Source organism: Centruroides vittatus, unplaced genomic scaffold, assembly GCF_030686945.1.
Source record: "Centruroides vittatus isolate TY-2023 unplaced genomic scaffold, ASM3068694v2 contig_166, whole genome shotgun sequence".
Taxonomy (NCBI): domain Eukaryota; kingdom Metazoa; phylum Arthropoda; class Arachnida; order Scorpiones; family Buthidae; genus Centruroides; species Centruroides vittatus.
Window position 1 is genome coordinate 826,051 of NW_027121006.1, and position 25,132 is coordinate 851,182.

Below are 25,132 nucleotides of genomic sequence, written 5' to 3' on the forward strand. Positions count from 1 at the left end.
TTCTCGCGTGGCGCAATTTTACTAATTACGGGCCCCTTTTCAGGCCCCGTCCGCGAAAAATCCAAATTCTCCACCGGTGTCGCAAACGAGGTCGCTCGGAGATCGGGACCGGGTCGGCCGGTGTTATCGAATAGGAGAAAGAGAGCGCCGTATCGGATCGGACTCCGCTCTCGCGCCACTAAACATTTCCAGTTGTTTGCGCGGAGCTGTCGTCGCCTGGGTTCGCGCGCGTTGTTTGTCGACGGCCCGTCACTTTTCTTCGACGCCGGCGGCGCCCTTTGCCCCCGGCCCCGACCCCTTCCCTCCTCCTCGGTGGTAGAAGAAAACAGACGGAGGCGACGAATTCGTCCGTTTCGGGGTGAAAGGACCCGTTATCTGGCGGGTGGACGGGCGCGGACGAAGCGAAGCGGCGAGCGGAGGCGCATACTTACTTTCTCTGTCGCAGGAGACGGGTTGTAGATCGGCCGTTCCTCCGACGTCGACCTTTTCCTCGTCGTCGCTGGACTCGTCGTTGGCGTCCAGGGCCGAGTGGGGCGTTGCGGAAGAAGTCGTGGTGGGAGCGGCCGGAGGTAGAGGTTGCTGCTGGCTGAGGAGCAGGCTTGACGTCTGCTTGGGAAGAAAAAACACCCTCGTGAGTCCAGCGCCTAATTAAGGCCCGACGGAGCCGGGGTGGGGCCGTCGGGCCGGCCCCGGCGTTTAGCGGGAAGGGGAGGAGGGGAGAGGAAGGAGATGTCGTACTAGATTTAGGAGCGGGAAGGACGCTATAAAACACGGCTTTAATAGGTCGTAAATTGCGGGGACGCCGGGATATCGCTTATTGGAGAAGGAGCCATCGACCGTCCCCCCTCCTCTACGGGGCGAGGTGTTTATTAGCCTTCTCTCTCGGAATTTATTTACTTAATGGATGTTCGCGGAGCCCAGGAATTCCACTTTAACCAGCGCCACCCGTAAATATTCCTCTCTTCTCGGCCACCCCGCCCGACTCCCCAAATCTCCAAATCCTCCCCGTTTAGGGACGGCGCCACCACCCTCCGATCCCCAGAACTTCCTCGGGTTGGCGAGGCGCCGGGGAAGACGTACTGTTTTTTTCCCCCGGCCGGAAGTTCGAATAGGTAGCGCGTGTTTGGGCGGAAAGACAGAGCGAGAAAGAGGCCGGTGGCCAGTCGTTTTCGCGGCTTCTCCCGTCCATCAATCCCCCGCCGGATCTGGTGATCTTCCAAACTCTCTCTGCGCCAAAGTCGAAAATAAACCGCGCCTTTCTTCGCGCGGAGGACCCGGAAGTGCCAACGCCAAATTCTTCTATTGTTAATTAGAAGCGTGGCGAAAAAATCGTCCCTCCGCACGCGACGGAAGTGCCAAAAGCCAAAGGAAGGCGGGCGGAGGAAGCCACCTCCGGCCTTTGTCGGGGAGTTTACGCCACTTCTTTTAAGCGGGTCTTAACGAGAGCGGCGGAGGTGTAACGAAGCCGCGCCGACCAAAGTACGAAAGTGCCAGGTCCTTTGATGCGACGCACGATAAGGGGGAGAGGGAGAGAGGCAGCAGCTTTCTTTCCATGCAAAAGCTGTTTTAATTGGACACGCGGCGGGCGGGATCTTCTTCGGGCCATTATGTACTTAACGAAGAAAGACACTCGATATTTACTCTACGACAATAATTTATCGATGCGCCGAAATTCTACGCGCCGAAACCCCACGCGCCACCGGAATAAAAATAACTCAGTTGGCAAGAAAAAACCGTTTACGTTTCTCGGCTCGATCGACCCGTTCCGACGAGAAATTCGTTAAAATTCGGCCTATTCCGAGGTCACTGCCGCTCCGGTGCGTAATTTGCGGGTAACGTATTTTTGGAAAAAGACTGAGCGATTTTCGGGTGGAACCCGCCAACGTCGTAAGCGGGAAGAGGCCGTCCGGCGTATAAAGGCAACGGCCAGCCAGCCAAAACCGATGTAAAGTGCTCAATAATCGGGTGTCGGTCATTTTACACGGAATGGTGCGTAACTGGCGTTATTTCTTCCGTCGTAGGTTACATCGTCGTGACGTTTGGACGACTTAAACGGGAGGAACGGGTTAAGACCCGAAAAGGGGAGAGGCGCCGGCCGCCGGAGCAGATAAAGTTTTCCGGAAAATCGGTATTAATAACCGCGGACGGCGGCAACACCCAAATGGGGGTGGCGGTAATTAAGGCCAAGACGGGGGTTATCGGGCGGGGGCGGGGCCGGCCTTCTCCGGCCCGGTACACGCCCCTTTTTCTTCTACTACCACCGACTTGGCCCGACGTAAAACATTTTCCGTACTCTCCCGGGAGAGGCCGACCCCGTTTTACGGTTACCGCCGGATAGACCCACGCCCGGTTAACGCGTATTCCAAAATCGCCAGGGTCTCGGAAGAAAAGTCGGCGCGGGCGTTAAGAAAGTTTTTGTTTCGGAGGAATTTATGTCCCAAAGGTGCTAAATTTAACGTGACCCCGATTTTCGCCGACGTCATCGGCCAATGCATCGGGCGTAGGAAAGTTTTCTCTTTTACTTAAACGTCGGGCGTTTATACCCCGGATTGGAGGTGGCGAGGGGTGGAAATGTCGGTAAGAAATCGCGCTAGCAACCGACGTTTACGGTGATAATTGTAGAATGTGGAAATAACGTTATCGAATTGTCTACGGTGATATAATCCGGGTGGACACTCGAGCAACAAACTGGTATTCGGTGCCTTTATCGGACGGGCAGAAATCATTTTAGTAGGAAAGTGTCGGCAGCGTAAACTCTTTTTATCTTATTGGTGAAATGTGTAAAGTACGGAAAGGTTCCACCACTCCACCCACCCGCCGAATTTTCGAAGAAACGTCGCCGTTCGACCGAAAGTCCTCTCGGCGCGTTGCCATCGATTAATTGGAGAAAAGGCCAAAGAAAATGCCAATTTCCGAGTGAGATCTCGGCAGTTAGTTCTGGGAAAGATTGGTCCGCGGAGGATTTAAATTTCGGGAATGGGGCGAACAAGCGCCGGGAGGAAGGACAAATTTTGGACGGCGGGCGGAACACCAGCCACGGATTTCGCAAATTAAAGAAAACTCTTTCGTAAATCTAAGACAAAGAACGTTAAGTTCGGTTCCGTTCTTTCGTTCGTCCACCGAACGAGTCTTACAAAAAGTAAGTAATGGTTGGCCTCCGTTACCACCCGTACCGCTAAGGGCGCCCGTACACCGGGGCACTGGGGGCCCCTGTCTCCTTTTCGTCCGGGCTGCCCTTTTCTCCGTCTCCCAATTTTCTGTCGTTTGGGGGGCCCCAAACGACAGAAAATTGCCCACTACTAGCTAGCCTATTTTGCAAATAGAAAAGAAACTAACCCGCGATATTTATCCCTCCACCCCAGCGACTGGGTCCTAAGCCGACCAAAACACCATTCGAAACACCAAACGAGGGTTTACCGGGCAGAGTTAACGGCGAACGGTAGGGTCGGAAGTTTCTGGAACGGCGTAAAAACATCCTTTTTTATAGGTGGTGTCCCCCGTTTTTCGTAGTCTGCCGACCCTGCCGGTTACCACCCGGATTAAAGGACGAGACAAAGAATGTGGACCGTGTTCAAAGCGTAATATTTTATGGAAAGATCCGAGTATTAAATATTACGCGACGTTTTCGAAGCAGTTTTATTCACTACGGTATAGAATTCAGTCAGTGGACGGTACGTCTCACGGTAGGCCAGGCGTGCCGGGTTGGCTTCCTTACACCGGCGACTGCCGGGAGGGCCTTCCCGTGAATTTTTTAAAGCCAAAGTCCGATTGGTCGGAGGGCCGGGGCGGTATTCTTGCCGCCCGACTTTTCTGGTATCTTACTCGTGCCGAATATCCCAAGAAATCCTCCGCGGGCCGAAAGACCACGCCGGTCGAGAAAATGGATTAGACCTTTTTGGTAGGTGTCGGTACGGACGGCCGGGGAACCCCGATTAAAAACCTTTTTCTTAAATTTGTATTCGGCCGGGGTGAGGGATCTTCCTACTAAAAATTACTTCTAGTCCTCCGAAACTCACGTTTTCTTCCAAAAATTTCTTACCGCCTTGGGATGTGGGAAATTTTTTCGGCGGTGGACTCCGGGTCCTCTTCTTCCTCTTCTCGACGCCAGTCTCCTTAAGTGTCTTATCTACGTATCGTACGGTACGTTCGGCCTCCGCCAGTCCAACTGCGTGTGGATTGTCCAACAATTTGGCGGTGCCCTAGGGTTTTCGGCCCGGATAACCGCCGCTTTCGAGCCTTCGGATATTTCGTACTTCTTCAAAATATTATACACCGTGGATTAGCTGGGGCCCGGGCTAAAAAATGTCCCCCGGCGGACCTTATTTTCGTCTTAATACGTCTCCTTTTCCGACCGACCGGCCGGTGTTGGAAAACACCGGGTAAGTTGTGGCGCAGTGATTTTAAAATTGTCTTTTTCGGTTCAAAGGTTAAGACGCTTTAAACCGGGTCCAGATTTCCGTCTGTCGGTACAGTTCCGCCGACTAATTGCTAGTGTATTCTTTATCTCGTATACGCCACATGGTTACGGTATATCAATTTATTAAGAATTCCTATTGTTTATTTTGTAGCTAATGGCGTTAAAAGGTATATGGAAGGAGCGAGAAGCGAAACGACGCCACTAAAATCAAAAGTGAGGTGGAAACCGCGATAATACTTTCCGTTAAACCGAGGGTTTTCTTTAATTTGCGAAATCCAGAAAATTCCTTTCGTTATCGCGCACGCTCGGGAATGGGCAAAAATGTCACCACCGCCGTCTCGGAAATTCGAATTTGGTTGGACAAACGTCTGGCGTAATTGTTGCCCGGGAGAGTAACCGACCGGCCGACCCCCGTCTAGTTGGCTCGACCGACGACAGATGGCACTAGGCGTCCGGGTGGCCCCGCGCGCGAAACCGGTTGGGCCGGGGGGAGCGGGGGCGCGCGGCGTTTAAATGGAGATCGGAGGGGGAGCGCCCATAAATTTTGCAGAAGGAGCTAACAAGGAGCCAAGCTTTTACCGGGGCGATCGATGGCGGAGGACAAGAAAACACTTTCAGGAGTCGCGTCGAGTGGTCATCGATCCGGACGACCGCTCGGTCTATTACGGAGTATTAGATTCGAACTTACTTTTTCTCTCTCTTTCCAGCTCCCGTGTCACGAAAACCTTTGGCGAATGGGTTGTAGTCGATCTTCAGCTGAGTGATCTGAGGGAGAAACAAAACAAACACCGGTTACTACTCTGTCTTCTTCGCCTCTCTTAGCTCTAACACCGCTTTGGTCCACCGCATTTCGGCAACCGCGACGCGCCCGCCCGGCTAGCCCGGGGTGTCGCCCCTATTTTAAGGGCCCGCCTAACCGAGAGGAGGGGCCGAGACCGGAATTAAAGGTGCGGGAATTTTCCCTTCGTCCGTCTTAGGATTTTAGTACAGTCTCCGGAAACAGGTATGCGTGGCCGGCTACCGCCGATGGGGCGCGCAGATAAGAGGACGCTCTTCCCGCGGCAAAAAAAACTTTACCCGGCCCAACACCCGCGGGACCGTCCACCGCCGCGGAATTTGCCAGCCGGAAACGGAAAAAGAGGAAGCCAGGACGCTGGGCCGCACGCGCCGATTTATCCTACAAAAATTTGCCACCCAAGGCCTTAACAAAGGCCAGGGGGCCGGGAAAATGCCCCGGGCCCGGTGAGAGGTGGGTTAGAAGATGCGAAGAGGGTGTCGGGCCGTCTGCTGGGGAACGGCGGGCGGAAAGAAGGTCGGTAGCCCTAAAACCGGGCTGATTTCCTTTTGTTTAATGGCCACGAAACCGGCATAGAGGAAGGTAGGCAAAATCGCCCCCGTCCTACTTCCGTAAACGGGCAAAAATTTCTCCCTTATTTCCCGACTCGGGTCCGTTTCCGTGGCCGGGTTCACCCGGAGTCGAACCCGAACCCTGCGCCGTAAGCGGAGTCCTACCGGAATTTTTAACTCGGCCGCCCTTATTACGCGCGTGGGGCGCCAGGAACGAGAATGAAGCGGGAATTTGAGGGAGACGAAGGGGGAGAAGGTGGCGAGGCGGGCCGGAGCGGAACTAATCCGATAAACCGTAAAGACATTTAGGCCGGGCGAGGACTAACGGCGCCTTGGATTCTGGCGGAAGAATTGTCTTGGTCCGGAAAGGCCCAAAAAGCCAATTGCACCGGGCCGGAGCTTCCTTCGCGGCCGGCCGAGAAAGGTTAAAGCCGGCGGTGATAAGGACGAGACTTATCTCAAACGGCCGATAATTCGAAGGATGGCGGAGGTTTTACGGGCCGACGAACAAGCTGTAGGACAGATAGACGACGTCCCGGCCGCTGCGCGGGAGTCCGGGGAGGCCTTTATCGAACGCCTTCGGACAATTGTATCCACGGACCAAAGGCCTTCCGCCCGTTGGGCCGGTCCCAGGCCCCGACCGGGAAGAGGGTTTACTTAAGGGTAGAGCGCGCGCCAGGAAAGCGGCGGAGAAAGAAAATCGTGCGCCGTTCTCATCAGATAAGAGGAAGCGCACGACCGGGCCGGTCCGGCCGTTTTGCCTTCCAGTCCGGGGGCGGAAGACACTCCCCGGCGTTTCATTACCGGTAATGACGCCGAGCCGCGATTCCGCCGACTAATGGCCGGCAGCGGCGCCACCGCCGCCCGGACGTGACCGTCTTCGCCCCCGTCCCGCTAATTACCGCCGCGCGCGCCTACCTAGGCCCACGGCCCGGGTAACGGACCCGGAGTCCGCGCTTCTTCCCACAAACCGGTTAAATTTACGGCTTTCCCGGTGGAATTTCGGGCCGCGCTTCGTCTAGCATCCCACCGTGGGGGGAAGACCGGGAGCCCCCTCCCGCTCGGGACAGGAGGCCTTCCGTTGGTTACGTTCTCCGCCCCGGGAGCGGGCCTCGACGGCCGGATCCAAGTAAGCGGCGCGTTCGGGTCTGGTTTGGGCGAGCATAAATCGACTAGGGCCGTTTATAGAATTGGGTGGCGGAAGAAAATACAAAGGAGCGTTTTGTTCCGCGGACCATTTCCGGAATAGAAAAAACTGGCAACCGGTGGAAAGACGATACACGGCGCTCGCGGAAAGCCAATTCCGTCTTCGTCGGAGTTAGACTCGGCCCGCCTCTTCCTCCGTCGGACACCGCAGTTCAGTCCCCCCACCGTGGGACATTTTACGCACGGAGCGTTATAATACCCGTAGACTTTTCGAACCGCTATTATAATTTTGTCCCGGACTGCATCCTCTCCGTTGGTTCGTCCCCTTTCTGTCCTTTCGTATCGGACAAGTGTCCCGAATCTACGGTGGGAATTCTATGTTCGATCGTCCACCTCGGTTCCTCTTTCTCTCTTTACTTTCCACCAAACAGGTGAAAATCTCCTCCTTTTTCCTTTCTACCCCTTCCAATTTCCTCCGTTTTAATTCGGACCCCATTTTCTTCCCTTTCGTTCTTTCCCATTCTCTAGGCTGACCACCCTCCGTTTCCGTCCGGACCCGGCCGTTTTCGGGGGCCGGGCAGACAAATTAGGGACCGCCCGCCTCTTACTCCCTACGAATTAATCCTCTTTTTACCAACGAAAAATAAGATCTTTAAGACTACATTTTATTAGTAAAGAAATGGCCAAAGGGGCACGGGCTCCGTCTACCTAGACTCTACCGGGAGAGGGATTGGGATCGGTTGTAGTCCTAAGCTACATAATACGTAAAGGGTTCTTCTCTAGCCAATAACCCTGCCGGCGGAAACGTCGGGCCCTAAGCCGTAGCTGGTTTACTTTCCGCCAAAATCCGGTCCTAACTCCACTTTCTCCCCGGACCTAACCTCTCCGAGTGTCCATCCGCCTAGGGGTCTACTAGTCTCCGTTTTAATCCGTTCGGCCTGCAACCCCTCCGGTCCGAATTCACCCCAGTTCCACCTCCATTAATTTCCGTCCAACCATTTCCACCTTCCCCACCGGATCCGTCTGTTTTACTCTCTCCCCCTTCCTCACAATTACAAGATCCATTTATTTCTCGGACGGGGTTTCCAATCTCAAAAAAAAAAAAAAAAAAAAAATAGGAATAAAAATATTTTGGACGTCGGTGAGAAGGCGACGAAACAGAACGACCTTAGCGTGACCCGACGGGCATTTAATCGAAAAACGTTTTCGAATTTTCTATTACGTAAGTAGATTAAGGGTCACGAACGTTTTCTATGAATAATAAATTCAACTAAAATAAACTCTTAATCGATTCTTCGAGAATTTTTATCGGTTGAAGACTTAAAAATTTCGCAACTTATCCGTTATATTTTTAAAAAAGATCGTTAACGGCTTCGACTTTTATCGATGGGTTTCTAAATTGCGCCTCGACTCCCAGGTTACGTTCGAGTCCGGCATTTATCGAAATTAAAATGGCAATCTTCTCTCTACCCCTGCTCCGCCCGGCTCGTTACTAAACCTGCCGCAGGAACCGTTATCGTGGCCCGGTTTCTAAATTTTCTGCCCCCAATCGGTAAATCCCCGGCCCTTTATTCCGCATCCATTCTCGGAAGACTAAGCCCGGCCCGGAGTACTTTAAGCTAAATGCGACGGCCGATTCCGGTGTTGGAATAAAACGAGAGGCGAGAGAAATCAGATCCGGGACCCGAGCCGACTAAAGACCGGGTCCGAAAATTGGACGGTTTGGATCATGCCCGTGGCGGCCGAGTTCTCGCCACTTTCTAGTTCGAGTGAAAGGAATTGATAAATCTTAACCGACGAAATTTAGTACTCCTCCCCCTCTTTTGAAAGGCCAAACCCGGACCGCATACTTAATACCCGGACTACAATTTAACTAGGATCGAAGGTGAGTAGGTGTGACGTAAGAGCGAAAGCGAATCGGGAGTAGAATAGGAACGGACGAAAAGGCCGAAAGTCGAATCTAGGATTAAAGTCGATTACGAATTCATTGGATTTGGGCAGCGGACGGTCTACTGCCAAAATTGGATTCCACGTCGGTGTGAAAATCGGATTCGGAACTAACCTGGATCGAAATTGGATTCCGGACGGTTAGGCCAATCGACGAAGGACTAAAAATTGAATCTAGGACCCGAGGAGATTCGGTGTAGGATCCGGAACGGTTAGATTTTCCGCCGAGAAATTGGATTAAGGACTAAATTAGAACGGAAACGGGACGTGGAACGAATCGAAAAAGGAGTAAATTGGATCCAGGATTCAATCGATTCTTAATCCCGATTTAGAAATTGAATCGGGGGAGTGGTCCTATTGTTAAAATGGACTAAAAATCGGATCCATCGACGATACGACTTAAAGTGGCACGGAAGATTCAATCGAAGGAAAATTGGATCCGGAACGGATAGGAATCCGGAATTGGAACGGAGATTGATAGGCGCTATTGTTTACGGCAACGGGACTTATCAATCCCCATCCAATTCTAGTTCACCTCGACATTTCGAATTCGAATTTGTCACCGAAATCGAATTCCCGTAACAGTTTCGGTTCTAACTAGGCCTTAGACAAATACGGCGTAACGTATAAGACACGGCGCGGTTACGATAAGCAATAAAATGTTATGCCGGGGCTTAACGAGAAATGGAAACCATTTGTTTTTATTCGTTACGCCTGGCTTACGAATTAATGGTTTGAGTGGAAAGCGTTTAATTATTATAAATGTAACGGGAGTACAATCTGTTAGACGGAGACAAACTCGATCCGGTAGACGACTATCGACCGTCGTTACGAATGTAGCACGAACAGATCGGCAATTGTCAGACGTGTAACGCGTGCGGCGTATGTAGAACTTTACGAATGGGGTGGGTTATATATCGAGACGAGTCGACAACTAAAGGTCACTCGATGAGCCTATCGATCGCCGGCGTGTGTTAGCTCGGCATCTAAACTAGTTCTTGGCAAGATTTACGCTCTTCTTAAATAGGCCTACAGTCTATCGCCGGCCGGAGCCACTTCTTCCATAACGGACGCATTGTTCCTCGCCGTTGCGTAACGCCGAGCTCTCCCCTCGGCTTTTACGTAACGCAAACTTCTCTCTCGAATCTTTCCAAACAATACCAGAGTATTTACTTAGAAAAGTTGGTTACGGCCCGGTAAAACGCCTTACCCTGCCAAAATATTGGCCATATAACCCGGTTCCCGGCTCCTACTTAAGAACCCTACCGGCCTAGTTACCGTTATCTAAGCGGAAATGAGGAGGAAAGGTACGGGCCTTAGCGCCGGCCAATCCACACACCCAGCCCCGTCGACTGTTAAATTAAGTCCTTTAGCGCGGTTAACATTAATCGAACCAGGTAAAAGACTTCCGATCGTATTGTTTCGTTGTTATTCCGAATATTTACATTGTTCCCTTCTCGGTCTACCGGAAAACGCCTCGCCCCTCGAATTCGGTTCGTTAATCGTTACGAGAAGGGTATAGGAAATTATCTTTTCGTCACACTCGGGATGGGTTTTGGAGGATAATTTGTCGGATGCGGGGGAGGAGGAGAAAAAGAAACGAAATTTCAATAGGAAAATAATAGGACCAAGTGCTACGGAGGAATATGCGCCGTAAAAAATATTTTGAGGCTTATAAGTGGAAGCGACGAATGCCCTGGCCGGCTCCGAGTAGCGAAATTCGATTAAATTCGAATCGCTGCCACCGTAGAAAGTGTCGGGCAGAAGCCAACGGTTCGCCCTCCTCCGCCCGGATTTACGCGTACGCCAAGCGGGGAGATCGATTCGGGCGAAGAAAGCGGAAAAGAGAAGAAGGTGGCGTCGGAACAATTTCTAGAGGAAAATCAAATCGCGGAGCGAACGAAGAGAGTAACGAAGACACGCATCGGCTGGTTCGATCTAGACAGAAGCTCGTTTGCTCCACCAGATTCGATAATCCCGGCGGGCGACGACTAGTTAGGCCCGGGTTAACTCCGACCGGCTCCGATTCCCGGTTCTGCACGTGTACCGGCTCGGAAAGAGGCTCGAACCCGCCACCCACTCCCACATCCCGAATTTGATATCGAGAGAAGGACCAACCCCCAACCGGTCGGACCCAAAAGTTCTAATCTAAGACGGTGTTCGCGAGACACCTATCCTAACGGGGCAACTAAAACGTGTCGAAAACCTAACCGTTTCCGCGAGAGTCAGAAGGTCCCGGGGCCGGTAGCGCCTCTCCAGGAGTACGGGTCGAGCGCGCGTAACGCGCGACGACGGGGAGCGACGCGGATCGATAACCTAAAAACCTATAAATATGGCTGCCGCGGCCGAAGGAGAAGTTGCCCCGGGGCACCGGTCTCGAATTTATTCCGTCTCTCGGCCGGGCCACCTTCCGGTGGAAGACGGCCACGTCCCGGGATGATCGATGAGGCCGTAATCACCCGGCCTAACCATCGACTCCCGCGGAAACCCAACCCGCTCCAATGCGTCCTTATGGGCATTATTAATAGTCCGCGGGAATGCCTATAGGTCAATGGGCAGTCCTAATTGAATTGTCTCCCGCGCGGCACGCTCCGAAGGCGCCGCCGTCGCGGGAAAGAAAGCCAAGACTAAAGAAGACCAGATATTCCGGGATCGATAGGCTATTCGTCTCCACTCGATAATTTACGTATGCCCTTTACTCGTCCCGTCCCGTGTTTCTACAATTGTCACACATCGGTCTTGCCCGGCGCGTAATGTGTCTTCCGCGACCTTGAAGACGTGTCGTCTAATTTTACCTGTATTCTAGTATTATTCGCCGCCTGGTTTCTTCCACCCGCTCGTAGCGCGTGACTATCGAATGAATTTCCACTGGGAAATTTCTAGGGAAACTCGCCCGGCGCGTCGCCCCTTCGACGACGCGCCGCGTATTATTACGCATAGAAGGTGGGTTAAATTTTCGGTTAAGGGTCACGAAAGCCGCGGGACGTGGATAGGAAACAATAAGAAGAGAGAGATAAGACAAGTTCCCTCGGCCAGTCTAGTTTTGACGCTTTCTCAGAGCCACCCCCACCCATCGCCGTCGTCTTATAGCGTGAGGCAAGGACATCCGCTCCGACACCGTCCTGGCCGACCGACCGTGACCGGCACCCACCCATTGTTCTCGTGCGTGAGCGTGAAAACTGCGTGACTCCTCTCGATACGCGAATGACTGTCAACAGATCGTCCGAGAGTGTTTCCCAGATGCGTCCACGCCGCGCGCGCTCCGCTCCTACGGTCAACGCTTCTTCCGGCCAGCGTCCCCCCCGGCGGCCACCGACCCCGACTATTTACCACTCCGCTTAGACGTAACGGTTCTACGTGTTACGACCTTCCGCCAATTCGGAGCGAAGAAGAATTCCGGATCGACACCCGGCCCACAATGGGTAAATGAGTTGGCTGGGAAGAATCCCGTTCGGCGCCTCCGGTTAATTGCTCCGCTACGCCAATTAATACCACTTTATAAAAAGAGTGGGGAGAGGATGCTCCAGATTGTCGAGTGCGACACGACCGGGAAAAGAAAGGCGAAGACGAGGCGCAAAATGGCGGGTTTCTTTCTGTTTGGTGCGAGGGACTTTCATCGACTGCCTCCTAATCGCCATTCGCCTCACGACGCCAGCCAAACTAGCGTTCCCAGGAGGCCCCCGGCAACTATCCACCTTCTTCCGATTCTTCCGTCCCCGTTTCAAATCTTACTCGGTGGGTTCCGGTCCACTCCGTCGGAAGCTTCCTCCTCGGGATCCGTCGGGCGCGCCACACGTAAAGGGGGCAAGAATGCGGTAAGTCGGACATGTGCGCAGCTGCGCGTCTAAAAATTGCGACTGGTGTTTGACGTCCCCGTAAGGGACAGCTGAACCTACTGTTTGTGCCAGAATGCCGCCTGATTCAACACGGGCTCGTCGATGGTGGCGGGGGTGAAGACGGGCCGCATTTTTCTCCAGAGAACGACGTCCTTAGCGTGTGTCCGAAGGAAAATTGGATTCAATCGGCCGGTCAACGCTCGACTACACAATAGGACGGTTAGCGCGTAATGGGCCCATTGTGTCGTTTTTCCGCGTGCGGAGGGGGACGACGCGCCAGCCGTCTTTATAGAAACGACGGTTGGGGCGGAGGGTCCGAACCCGCACTCACCTTTTCGTTCTGGTAGGCCGTGACGGCGATGAATTCGGTTTCCTTGAAGACGTATGTCCTGAAAGTGCTGTAGGGAAGCTTGAGGATGTCGTTGGCTCGAACCAGGTGGAATCTCGGCTGGTACTTGTGCATGGAGTTGAGAATGGTCTGAAAGAGCGGAAAAAAGGCATTTAGAGCCAGGTAATTTAGTCCGCCGGGCGGGTCCCAGGAAAAGTTTGCGGCAGTTAAAGAAGAAAGGCAGAGGGGGCGAGTTTAACCAAAGGCGACGCGCGTCACCTTAAAGAGCGAATGTCGCGTGCGAGCCTAATGACGTATGGTTTATTCATTAAGGAATGCGGAGCAACAAAACGAGGTGGAAAAAGGCGGCCGAGAAAAAACCGGAGGGTTTAACGAGCGTCTTGTTTTACGGGGAGGGAAGAGTGGGAGGAGGCAAACAAAACAATCAGCGGTGTAACGAAGCGGAGTTAATGAAATAACGAGGTTAGCGCCGAGTTAATTATCCCGCCGAAGCAAGAAAAAATCGCCGACAAGGAAACGGGGTCCACCCTTTCGATTTCTCCTCCGTCGACACAAAAGTCGCTTAATAGCGTCGTCGCTCCTCCCTCTCCGCTCGGCGCGCGCGCGCCGCGCCGCGCCCCCGGCTTCCAATTTGCCTAATTGCCGGGGAAATGGGCCCGCGGGCGAAGGGAACAACCACTCTTCCGTAATGCCCCGCGTTAACCCGACCTCTCCTCCTTTAACATTAGGAGTTGGACGAGTTTCTCCGTTAATGTGGCAGGAATACAGAATTCTGTGGCAAAAACAGCAAAGCCCCAATAACCAGATAAAAATTATCAAACTCCTAGGAGACTTGGCAGGAACCCCAGAAAACGGCTAGGACATTGGGGAGGAGGATGTTTCGGACCCGGTCCGAGGGTGGGAAATCGAAAGGATGCGAGTGACGGACGTGTCGAGGTCGAAATGGCAAAAGTTAAAACGAGTGGCCGGAGTGCCGAGGGCGGCCCGGATTATCGAGACAAACTAATTTTTTGTCTTTGCTCGGCACGTGGACGAGCCGGTTCGATATTCGCCACCGGCGCTACCCACCCGGAGGGAGTCAATATTGTCTTTGGTTTCTCCGGCACCCGCTTTTAATGGCCCCCGTCACGTGACGATTTCTGGAAAACGACTTTAAAATCTCATTAAAGGCCGGGAACGGAGCGAGAGATGTTTGTTTTTGAAGAACACACGAGTTCTCTTCGGCCGCTTGTTAACTTTTAGGCAGCCAACTGGAAAGGAGAATGCTTTGGCTCGATCGATAGCCACTCCGGGGCCTCGTCTTTTATGCCGAAACGTCACCTCCGCCGCCGCGCGCGCCAGCGCGGTGACTTTTGCAACCGCATTCGGACCCGATTCGCTCTTCCGCCCCGGCGCTTCACCCTTGTCCACTTATCGGCACCGGACCGGTTTGGCGGCGCGGCGCGCGTCGGACGCGCTGCCCTCGGCGTCGCGTGTCGCGCGCCTCACGGAGGCATCGATCCGCGGGGCGGGGCGGGACGGGCCGTCATCGGCGCGACGCGCGACACGCCGGCCGAGAAGTGGGTAATCAAACGGGCGCGCCGGCCGTCATCTCGGCGGACACGTGCCTCGTACCTGTACTTCACTCGACGCATTATTCATTCACCAACGGGCAAATCCACTCTTTCTGTCGTCGGCTTCTCCCTCCCGCCGTGACTCACCTCTAATAGCGTTACGCGCGTCCCGACGTCCCCGTAGACCGGAAAAATCCCGAAATTGGAACGATCCGAGAGGAGGACGTCTCTTTTGTACACGCCGCCGGAGGACGTCACGCCAGGTAGCCGCCTTGTTTTCGCGGCGTCGGGCATTCTCCTCTCTACTCCGAGGCGGGTGTAAAAATCGGCGCGCGCGCCGGCGCCGCCGCGACGCGGCCAGGGGCTGCCGGGTGACGGGCGTTTGTTTCCGTAACGCGATTGTCGTTGCCCTTAAGAGAAGAGGGGAACACCTGGCGTCTTATCCGCTGCCGTTACCGGATCTCACGCTAACTAAAGGGACGACAAAACAACGTATCGTGGGACGGTCTGAAGAGCATCTGCCACCCGGAGATGTTTTGTCAAAAGAGACTCTCTAATGACGTCAGCGCCCCGATTGAAGGCGGGTCGGTCCCGGGCGGACACCTCATTACCGCAACTCCAACTTCTGCCGGTTGCGCGCGCACCCCCTTTAGACTCCCGCCGATGATTCAGCCGTTGGGTCGAGATGCTACTTTAAATGGTTTCGAAAGCGTCCGAGGCCCGCCGGAGCGTGACGAACGGGCCCCCGCCTCACCGCTCTATTATGTCGATTTCCGCGCGCCCCGATTGATACCTAAACGGATTATCCGGATCGGAAGAAAGAATCCCACTTCTTTCTACCGCGGGGCTCCCGGGCCCCTATCTCTCCCCGCCTTAGCGCGTAGGGGCGCCGTCGGCCCGGCGCGGCCCGAAGCGACCACACCGGCTAACGGTACGGCTGGTTTCCGGGAGTCGACGTCACGGACGAAAAGCCTCGGCCGTAAATGAATTTTTATTGCTTCGACGGGGGAAGGTGATGGCCGGACGGGGTGAAGTTGGTCATTTTTTTCGTTTTGCATATCCGGTGGTAAACTGGATCGATGCGGCGCGGATCGAAGGCCGGGATCGATGGACGGCGGTTAAACGCTGCCAAAACATCGCTAGCTTCTTGGAAGGGGGGAGAAGGACAGAAACAATGGGCCGGCTTATCTCTACGGGATCGACCCGTCCCAGATGTCGAATGCGCAACCGGGGGTAAACAAAGAGCGTTAATTGTGTCTGTTGTCGGCGCTCTCGTCACGTACAAAAAGTAAATCGACACTCGGGCCCCGTTCCAATTGCGGGCGTGATAGATCGAGTGTTGGGAAGAAAGAAGAGGAAAGAAGAGGGATGGCAACACAGCGGCGCTACTTACGAAGCCGTGCTTGTCCGAGATGTTGTTGGTCAGTTTGAGCTTGTGGAAGGAGACGACTTTCTGCATCCACTGTTCTCCCGTGCTGGGCGAGTCGGGGTGGATGTACATTCTTTTGGGCATCTCGGGGTCGGCCTTGCCCGCCACCACCCATCTGCTGTTGTGGAACTTGTATCGGCAGTCGTCGGCGGCTACGATGTCCATCAACAGGATGTACTTGGCCTTCTTGTCCAGTCCGGATACGCGCACTTTGTAGGCCGGAAACATGCGCCTGCAACAGAGACAAAACATTGATTCTCCAACCTCTTTATTGGATACGGTCCCAATGTCGGGGGATCGTCCCATCAGCCAATGGAGGGGCGCAACGGGAAAGGGGGAGATTCGAAATCTCCTTTCCTTTTTAAGCGCGGCCGGGTTAAGACGGACGTCGTCCTTGGCCGGCGTTGCGCGCGCGGGATCTCCCTAATGCCACCCGGAACGTTAACCTCCGAGTTTTGTCGTTTTTAGGCGTCTCCCCCTCGTTCCCCAAACTACGCAAATATTCCCGGGTGCCGCAGTTAAGTCTGCGGATTGGCAGAATACCAAGGAGGTGGAGTTAAGTGCCGCCGCTAATGTTAACGCGGCACGTGACGGTGGGCACTCGGTCGTTCGAGACCCCGCCTCGTCCGTGCTTTATTGGCACACGTAATAATTACATTAGTCCCGTGGCAAACTCCGATCCCGCTCCGGCCAAATTAACCTCCTTCCGACCGGTCGTCCAGAGGTTACGCCCGTTAAAGGTCTACCTGGGAGCCTTTAAGGCTCGGGAACCGCGCAGCGCAATCCTGACGTTTAGGGGTTTGGCTCGTCTTACCGGAGGTTTCTCCGCTGCGGACACGCAGACAGACGGGACGACCCCGGTACTGTATCTAACAGGAAACGATACGAGCGTGGCCTCCTTAATTACCTGGTGTCAGGGAATTTTTCCATCGCCACCCCGAGGGAAGCTAACGGGGCACGGGCGCCCGTGTTTACTTATCCTAACCGTCATCAGTCATTTTTCAAAGGTACTTGACAGCCAAGTGGATATAGAAGTTAGGCCTAAGGTGACGTAGTCGACGTGCCGATTACGGTTCTGGCAGTATACCACCTCTCGGCCTACCCGGCGCATTTTAACGCCGACCCAGTGTAGAAAGGGAGACGCGTGCGAAATGATCTCCGTTAGCCCATTATTCGCCTCGTCTCGGCACTAATTGGATCGTTTAATTGTGGCCAATGTCAATTAGCGGCGGTGGAAGGAGCACGACCGATAATCGGCCGTTTTCGCCCAAATCGTCCGGGCCCGCTTCCGTTACGTCATGGACAAAGAATCGAGTGGAACGAATTTTGTCCAATGGGAAGAGGACGGGAGGCGGCCCTACGCTCGATGGGGGTCGTTCGGGAGTCCGGAGCGGAACGAAGGGGTTGCCAGATGCCAGCGCGGAATAACGATTAGAGAGCCCGTCTCCACGGGGGTACTTCTCTTTTGCCTGGCTGTTACGACACCCCATTCGGACAAAGAAATTAGTTTAGTCGCCATTAGTGTTTCTCTACTTTTCCACCAAAGTGTTCTATTGAAAGAAGCCGCCATCTTTAATTACTTGTAAAGTTTTTCGCTCCCTCTTGTCTGTTAAAAAACGGCGGAGATGGCTTTCTTTATACGCCCGGTACATAATAAAATTCGCCGGCAAAACTTTCGGGTGTAAGAGAAAGTGACGTTCTATCTACGCAACATCATCGCCGCCTTTCTTTTTATCACAATCGACTATCAAATGCCTTGTTTGCTCATTTAACAAACGTTTAAATCACTCGAAAACGAGTAAATTTCGGAGAAACTATTGTCGAGCTCACCTTGAAAAAACAATAAAGTGGCCTAGAATAGTTTTTCGGCCGTAGAAACGCTAAACACGTAACTCGTAATACAGGCGGGCTTCGACCAGTTTCCTATGCCAGGCCGTCTGTAACACCGGTGCTACAAATGGCCCGGTTATAAAGTATGCGAAAGTCGAACGGTGTTACCGAACTATAAATTTTCCTAGCCATTCCAGTCGACGGCAAACACCAGAAAAACAATGTAAAATACACCTACGGGATCCGAGAACACATAGAGACGTAGGAAAATTGATACGGGCAATGACAACTACAGTTATAAAAACAATAAACACGGTTCCCGGGGGGGATGGCGATTACTTTTCATTAGCAGTAATCGGCCTTCCCCCTTATGATTTTGACGTGTGACATGTTTTCTACGTGTATTTATAGAAAGCAGACAAAGGAAAGTGATTGCCAGTCGTACGAACGCGGGCTATCTACATCAAAGACTATTCTCTGTGTTAAAAAGACATCTAGGTGTTTAGTTGTGTTAGGAAAATGGCTGTGATTTTTCCGTAATGATACGCTTTTGACATTGACGCTGGAAAAGCGAATCTCTTCACCTGTGCAAAATTGAAGGTTTGCGATGGCAATTTTCTAAGGACGATTTCGAGTGATGCCTTTTCGATAAACACTCGATCTCTGTATAAAAAGTCGCTGGCGTACATTAATGCCAGGCCAGGCCAAACAAGAAAATTCCAAACGCGCTGCCATTTTTAAACTAGGTTTCCGTTTTAGACACTAGAAATTGACATTTATACTCTCTTAGTGTTAGTAACCGCTCTGTAAACACCCGAATGTAAGTTACGCGAGAAAACTTTCTGTCTTAGAGGGCCTAAGACAAAAAGAAACCGAAACGGTGCAAAGTGTCCTTCTTAAGTCTTTGGTTCTTGGTTTAATGTGTTTTGCATCAAAAGGGGATGTCTGGTATAGATTTTACCTACTCTAACTCTTTGCTTTTTGCATTTACCACCGAATTACACCAGGAAATAGGGAAAAGGGCAAGAAACGCTTCGAATTTTTGGCCATTTTGTAAGCTCGGCTCCAGTTTTATACACTAAAAATTAAACTTTACCCGCTTTTACAGAAGATAATGTTTCTAACAGTCCGAAAATAAACCTTTCGAGATTTCTAAACCCGGTAAGGCCCTAGAGGCATCCGAGCGAAACGCTGCACAACTCACTTCTTAAGTGTTTGGCGCTTCTTTTAACGCGTTTCGCACCCAGCCCGTGTTATGTAATTAATTTTTTGGCGTTTGTATTGTTTGCTTTTTCGATTGGAAACAGGGCCGCATCTCGAAACGGAGAACGGAGGTTGAAAATGGTTTGGTTTTCCCATGGTCGGGCCTGGGGAGTCGACAAAAAAGGTAAGATTTTTCGACTGGCGAGCTGCAGAGAATCTTAACGGTCTCGATAATTAACCGTATATGAGGACACGAGAGCGAGGGAGTAAACACTAGTCTGGTCGCTTATTAGCAGACGTGGTACAATCCCAGAAACTAATGAGGCATCCGGTACCAGAAACATCCAATTATTATTCGCGCGCTATTAGCTTCGACCAAACTAATCCGGGTCTTCTTACTAGATGATCATACGAAAGGCCGAAGATACTTAACCGGGGTGGATGTCGTTCCGCTCGATTTAGACCTAAAGGATGGTTCTCGTTTGCGTTATGGGCTGCTCTTCGACACCGATTTCTGTCTTCGTCTTCTTCTGGGGCCTATAAACCAGTTGGGAGGTGAACGGGGCCCTAAATGGCGGTCGGTATAAAACTAGTCGCATCCCACCATTGTCTAAACGTGTTTACATTGCACGGAACAGTGTATAAATCGTTGTGTATCGAAAACCGAACATTTACAACAACTGTTTAGGCCTAAACGGGGGGTGGAAAAGCACTAAACAATTAATTGCATACAGGTGTTGGTGTTTAATGTTTATCTTTGGCTAAATAAAGACACCTACATTTATCGTTTAAAATGTGCACGGACGTGGCCTTCCGATCGAAAACTGCATGAAATCTGTTTTATGCGTATTCTATTGTGACGGAACATCACCGAGCGTAGAGAAAGAGAATAAACAGAAATTTTGCTGACTAACAGTGTGTCGTATTCGCATTTTAACAGAACCCACCAATGTTTAGAAATTTGCAACACTACCAAAACCATTGTTTAGTTTGCCCTAGCAGAAACACTCGTTCCTGGTCAAAATTTCCAACCTGTTCCACAAAAGTTGTGTTTAAAAGTATTCTATATAATTCTAAGGCAAAGATTATTCTCGTTCAAAGGCCTATTCGTTAATGTCACCGCGTAACTCAAATCGCATCTGTTTAATTAATATTCGAATAAATTAGTAGGTTGGGAGTAAGATTTGTCACTGGCGCTATCTGTTCGGAGAACACAGACAAACGGAACTAGAAATTAGAACAGACACACGAACGTTCTCGTACTTACACCCGAAGGAAAACAATTGCAGGGCCCGCTTATGGATAGAAGACACTATAAGACGACGGTTGTTTCGCTCGTACTACAGAAAGAAGTTGCCGGTTAACTCGACTAATAAAATGGGAGATTTTTCAGAAATAGGTGTTACGACGACACTAAAAGATATAAAAAGTTTGTGAAAAGGTGTTAAATTGTTGACGTGACGGTAAGAAATGTTTTTTCTAAGAAGTCAATTAGACGTCGGCAATAATTCAGAGGCCTTTATCGAGTCGAGATACTTGGCAACACTTTGATAACCCATGAATATTTGACGAAGCGGAGGATTTCGATCGAATTGATCGACACGAAGGAATTTGCAATCCAAACATGTAAATACGCCTGTGTCAACAAGACTGTTTGCCTTCTCCTTCGGCCTAGGGCCGGCCAATCGCTTCGCTTTCGAACCTTCTTTCGCCCGCTAATAACTATTTGCCATCCGTCCCCTTCCCGCGCCACTTCGGAGTGTTAAACCGTCCCCGGCCCCGGCCGGCCCCCGCCCAATCTTTCGGAAACTTGCCCCTTTATCGGTAGCCGGCTAACTTAACTTATCTGGACGGTCAGAAAACGTAGAACGTCACAATTGGGAACGTGCGACGTGTTCTATCATCTCTACCATCGTACAGCCTGACAAAGAGCGAACATCCCTTACATCAGCAACCGAGAAATGGCAACACTTGGAGCCCGAAGGACGGCGCGTGGAGCCAGGGTAGGCCTTCGCAGGCCAAGCGATACGTGTAGTAACACCAAACATTTCTGTACTTACTGGGCACGGTCGTTCGTCACCTCCGAGTCGGGAGAATCCCGGCTACAATATGACGACATCTGGAGTGTGATCACATCGACACTTGTTATTCCGAGGACAGAAATGGGCGACCTCTGTATCTTATCTTTCGGGGTTACATAAGTCGAAACAAGTTTTTGTGTGAAGTGCCAGTAAAACTCGATCCTGGTCAGCTTCTACGGACTTTGGCACCGGCGAAATGGAAAGGACGACCAGAACTAGGCCCTTAACGTGACAGCGGGCGACGTAAATCCCGGTCTTAACCCCTTTCGACTACTTTCTGCTTTTATAAGTCGGGTATGGAGAATTCTAACGGTAGAAAATGGAGTTTAAACGCCACCCCGCGGACCGGAGAGGCGGTATCCTAGGCCCTCGGAAGACTAGAAGTAGGCCGCCACCAGCGTAAGATGGAAAATCGGAAATTTCAAAGTGCCAGACTAAAAATATAATCTTCGTAGGAGGTGGGGAAAAACTACTTCTTGCCCAGAAGTAGCGAGTAGAAACAGATCGTTAGTAGTGGAAGACCCTAGCGAAACAGAGGATTTTACAAAAATAGAAGGTTGGAAATGAAACCCTAATTAATTAGAGATGGAACTCGGGCTGTCAAAGACCAGAAACGAGAATGGATCCTCGGGACGTTGGCAAAGAAACTAGGCCCTTTAAGCCGGAGCCAAACCGGCAGTTTAGTAACTAACCACGAAGCGGATGGAAAGGAGGGGATTTTGAGGCCCTAAGCGTAACCGCGCGGTTCGAACCCGCGGAAATTTCGGCGTATTGGCAGGCAGAGAAACGGCGCACGGGGAGAATTTCGATGACGAGAAGCGTTTTCCTCGGCCCGTCCCCCGGGAATTGTCCAATCTAATAGATCTATTTGCTGTAGATTTTGTTTCAGAACGCGTTCTCGGCCCGGTCTCGACGGACAAGCCACTAATTCCTAGTTAGATTTGCCGAACATGACCTGAAAGACGGAGGACGGAGAACCGTGGCCGAGGTGGAAGCTTGTCGGGCCACCGGGTGGACGTCCCCGGCCCGTTTAGGACAAACGGGAACGCAACGGGGCAGACCAATTAGTCGACGCGACTTTAGGAAAGTAAGCGTGACGAAAGCAAAAACATTCCCCTTGCTAATTGGCCCGATGGCGGATGATGTCATTCTCGATTGTCTCTCGCGTGACGGAACCGACGATAAGGAGAAAGCCCGAACGAGTGGGAGGGAGGGGGCAATTGTTGCAGTCTCGGGTTCCGAATCCCAGAGAAGGCGCGAGCCGCGAGAAGGTTAATTAAGTGTGTCTTGACGTAAATTGCAAATCGATGGCGCCGCCAAAAAAGGCTTCGTTAGCGGAAGACGATGTTTTTGCCCCACGTTTCCCTTATTGTCTCAGCTCGGCGTGCGCTCCGCGTGCTGCCACAACAAACCCGACTCGTGCATGCGTGGCAAAGTACGTTATTTAATTGTCATTCTCGGTCTCTCTCTCTCTCTCTCTCGCTCTCTTTTCTAGGCCGTGACGTCACCGATCAAAGGTTTCCGGCCCACCTCCGTAAGAAGCCACGCGCTCGCTACCCCGTCGGATGGAAGTTTGCCACTTAGGCCGAGTTTCCGTCGGCCTAAGTCCGACTATTTCCACGTGCCGGGCGTAAATTTGGGTAGGCTACGCTACCCGAAAGCCGGACACCGCCGGAAGCTACACACCGGCAGAGCGGTGTTTATAGTTAGAAAGTGGCAAAGTTATCGGAAAGGTGGAAAATGGCTAGCAGGTGTAAAAAAGGGCCGTTTTGGAGGCGAAGGCAGGCCAAAGTGACGGGAGTCGATCCCGCCAGCGCCAGGCGATTACAAGGTGCCGGGCAGTAAAACAATTTTATTTACTCGGAAGACGGCAGGGCCGAGTCTCGAGCGCCTTCATTGGTGCAGGCCGAGAGTTAATGTCAGGTGAAGAAGGTGAGTTACGACGGGGACGGTTTGGGACACGCGGTAAGCGCCGAGACAATTAGAAAATGCCCCGAATTTCTGGCCGTTAAACACCGGCCGACGAAATTTGGAAGGACGTGGGAAAGATGGAGCGGAAAGTGCACCCCCGGGAGCCCAGAAAGGTCGGAAGCGCAGGACAGAGAAGGACGAGGGTTTAGGCCGGGCGAAATGGGCCACTTTATATTCACTTCGACCTTCTCTGTTTCTGCCGGCGGGGCGTTTCCCCCCGCGCGACTGCCGGGCACGCACTCGGGCCGGCTGTGTGCTCGGCTTGTTTGCACAGCTAGGCCTCGTTAGTCCTACCGCTACTTCGGCCGTATTTTTCGCTGTCAACACCACCGTTTGTTGCAGGCGAGTAATGTTTGTATCACTAACACCTCCCGGCCGGGGGTATAATTTTGGGGGTGGGGGAAAGCACCCGCTCATTACCCGTAACAACCGGTACCGAGCCGACGCGCTCTAGGCTATGGACTTAGCAAATGTTAAGAGGTGGAAAGGTCGGCCTGGCTCGCTTTTGTTTCCCTTCTCGTTGGCACGTCGACTTTGCATCTCCCCGGCGCGTAAGATTCTGCCCCCGCCGCGGCCGGAAAACTCGGGATTCTTAAGTAGTCGATGGGGCGTAATGAACGGCCACGTTAACCCTAAAAACGGCCACCTTCCTGGCCGTTCTGTAAAATTAGGAAAATTTGCCGAGGCGCGGGCCAAACGGCGGATGAGAAAAAAGGACTCACCTGCCGGACTTGGTGATGACCATCTCCGTGCCCAAGGCGTGGAACTTCTGCCACAGGTCCTTGGACTCCAACGTCACCTTGGGGTCGTCCTGAACTCCGTCCTCCTCGGGTTCGAAGCCGTGCAGCGGGCGGAAATGGGCCTGGTGGCCCAAGACGTCCTCGGCCGTGATGTGAGGGGGCCCGGGCATGGGAGGTGGCAACTTGGGGAAGAGCGCCGGGCCGGGAGGATAACCCTGAGCGGCAGCGGCGGCGGCGGCCGCCACCGGGTTGAAGGTGAGAGCCGACAGATATTGAGGTTGGGTGAGGATGGAGTTCATACTGAAGTCCGTCTGTCTGGTCGGGGGTATGATGAAAGGGTGATAGGCCATCCCCTGCACCAACTCTGATGGTTCGAATCTCATGGAATCACTTCTGGAGTCGCGACGGCTGGGGTGAGTCGCCGGCCCGGGCCACAACTTCGACTCCAACGGTGTCAGAAATGGCGCTGGACTACCGTCGACTTTGGCACCCGTCACTGGTCGGTGTCCCTCGATTGGTTATTTGCTCGCAGCGAGCCAATCACAGCCGCATTTCGGACAGTTTCTCGTCTGTTGTGGAAAAATCGGGGGGGAGGGAGGGCGAAGCGAGGAGCGAACGGCCGCAATTCGAGTCTGCACTCGTCCACTTCCCCACCAATCACCCGTCCTGGCACCTCGGCACACGTCCGGCCTGGATCCGATCAGCACTCGGCGACGAGCTTAACACACCGTGGAGCGGCAGAGATGCCGAGCGCTCACCTTCTAGCCCTTCGCCAGACTAAGGCGTACCCGTCCGAAGTGACGCTTGCACCATCCGAAGTGATTAGCTATTCTCTGTTGTCTGCGCTCCCCCGGTCCGAGTGGCGCCAACGCTGTGACGTTGCACAATACAGCCGCGTCTGGTGGCAACCTTCATTCAATAAATCGCACGTCGGCCCCGGAACTCGGATAATGAGATTCCTATTGGCTACTTTCGACACCTTGGGTTGTGGTTTGACAACTCGGCCCGGCACGTGACGATGGCCCGTTTCCGGCCGCCGGCCCGCCGCTTTCCCCCGGCGCGGGCCCACAACCCGGGGCCCGCCCGCCCCAGGGTCCCGACCCGGCGGGCCCGACCGGGGGCCCGGCGCCTCCCGGGTAATAAGACGAGAAGCAGCGGCGTTAGCGCCGTAGAGGCGAAACACTGGAGCTGCCAATAGTCGCGCCATAGGGGTGGGTTTAGCAAGTCCCGCCTCGCCGGGTGACAGACAGCGTCGCCTCCACTGCTACACTAGCGCCACGCCG

General features: G+C 52.8%; 1 protein-coding gene across 1 annotated transcript in view; it reads right to left on the reverse strand.

Annotated features, from left to right (window-relative positions):
• Positions 1 to 24,872, reverse strand: part of LOC136968941 (T-box transcription factor TBX3-like) — a 32,347-nt gene extending 7,475 nt beyond the window's left edge. Inside the window, 5 exon segments of the mRNA XM_067263012.1 lie at positions 432 to 609; positions 5,084 to 5,182; positions 13,025 to 13,171; positions 15,980 to 16,256; positions 23,832 to 24,872. Coding sequence (XP_067119113.1) covers positions 432 to 609; positions 5,084 to 5,182; positions 13,025 to 13,171; positions 15,980 to 16,256; positions 23,832 to 24,232 — 1,102 coding nt within the window. The 5' untranslated portion in view covers positions 24,233 to 24,872.
• Between the last annotated feature and the right edge of the window lie 260 nt (positions 24,873 to 25,132).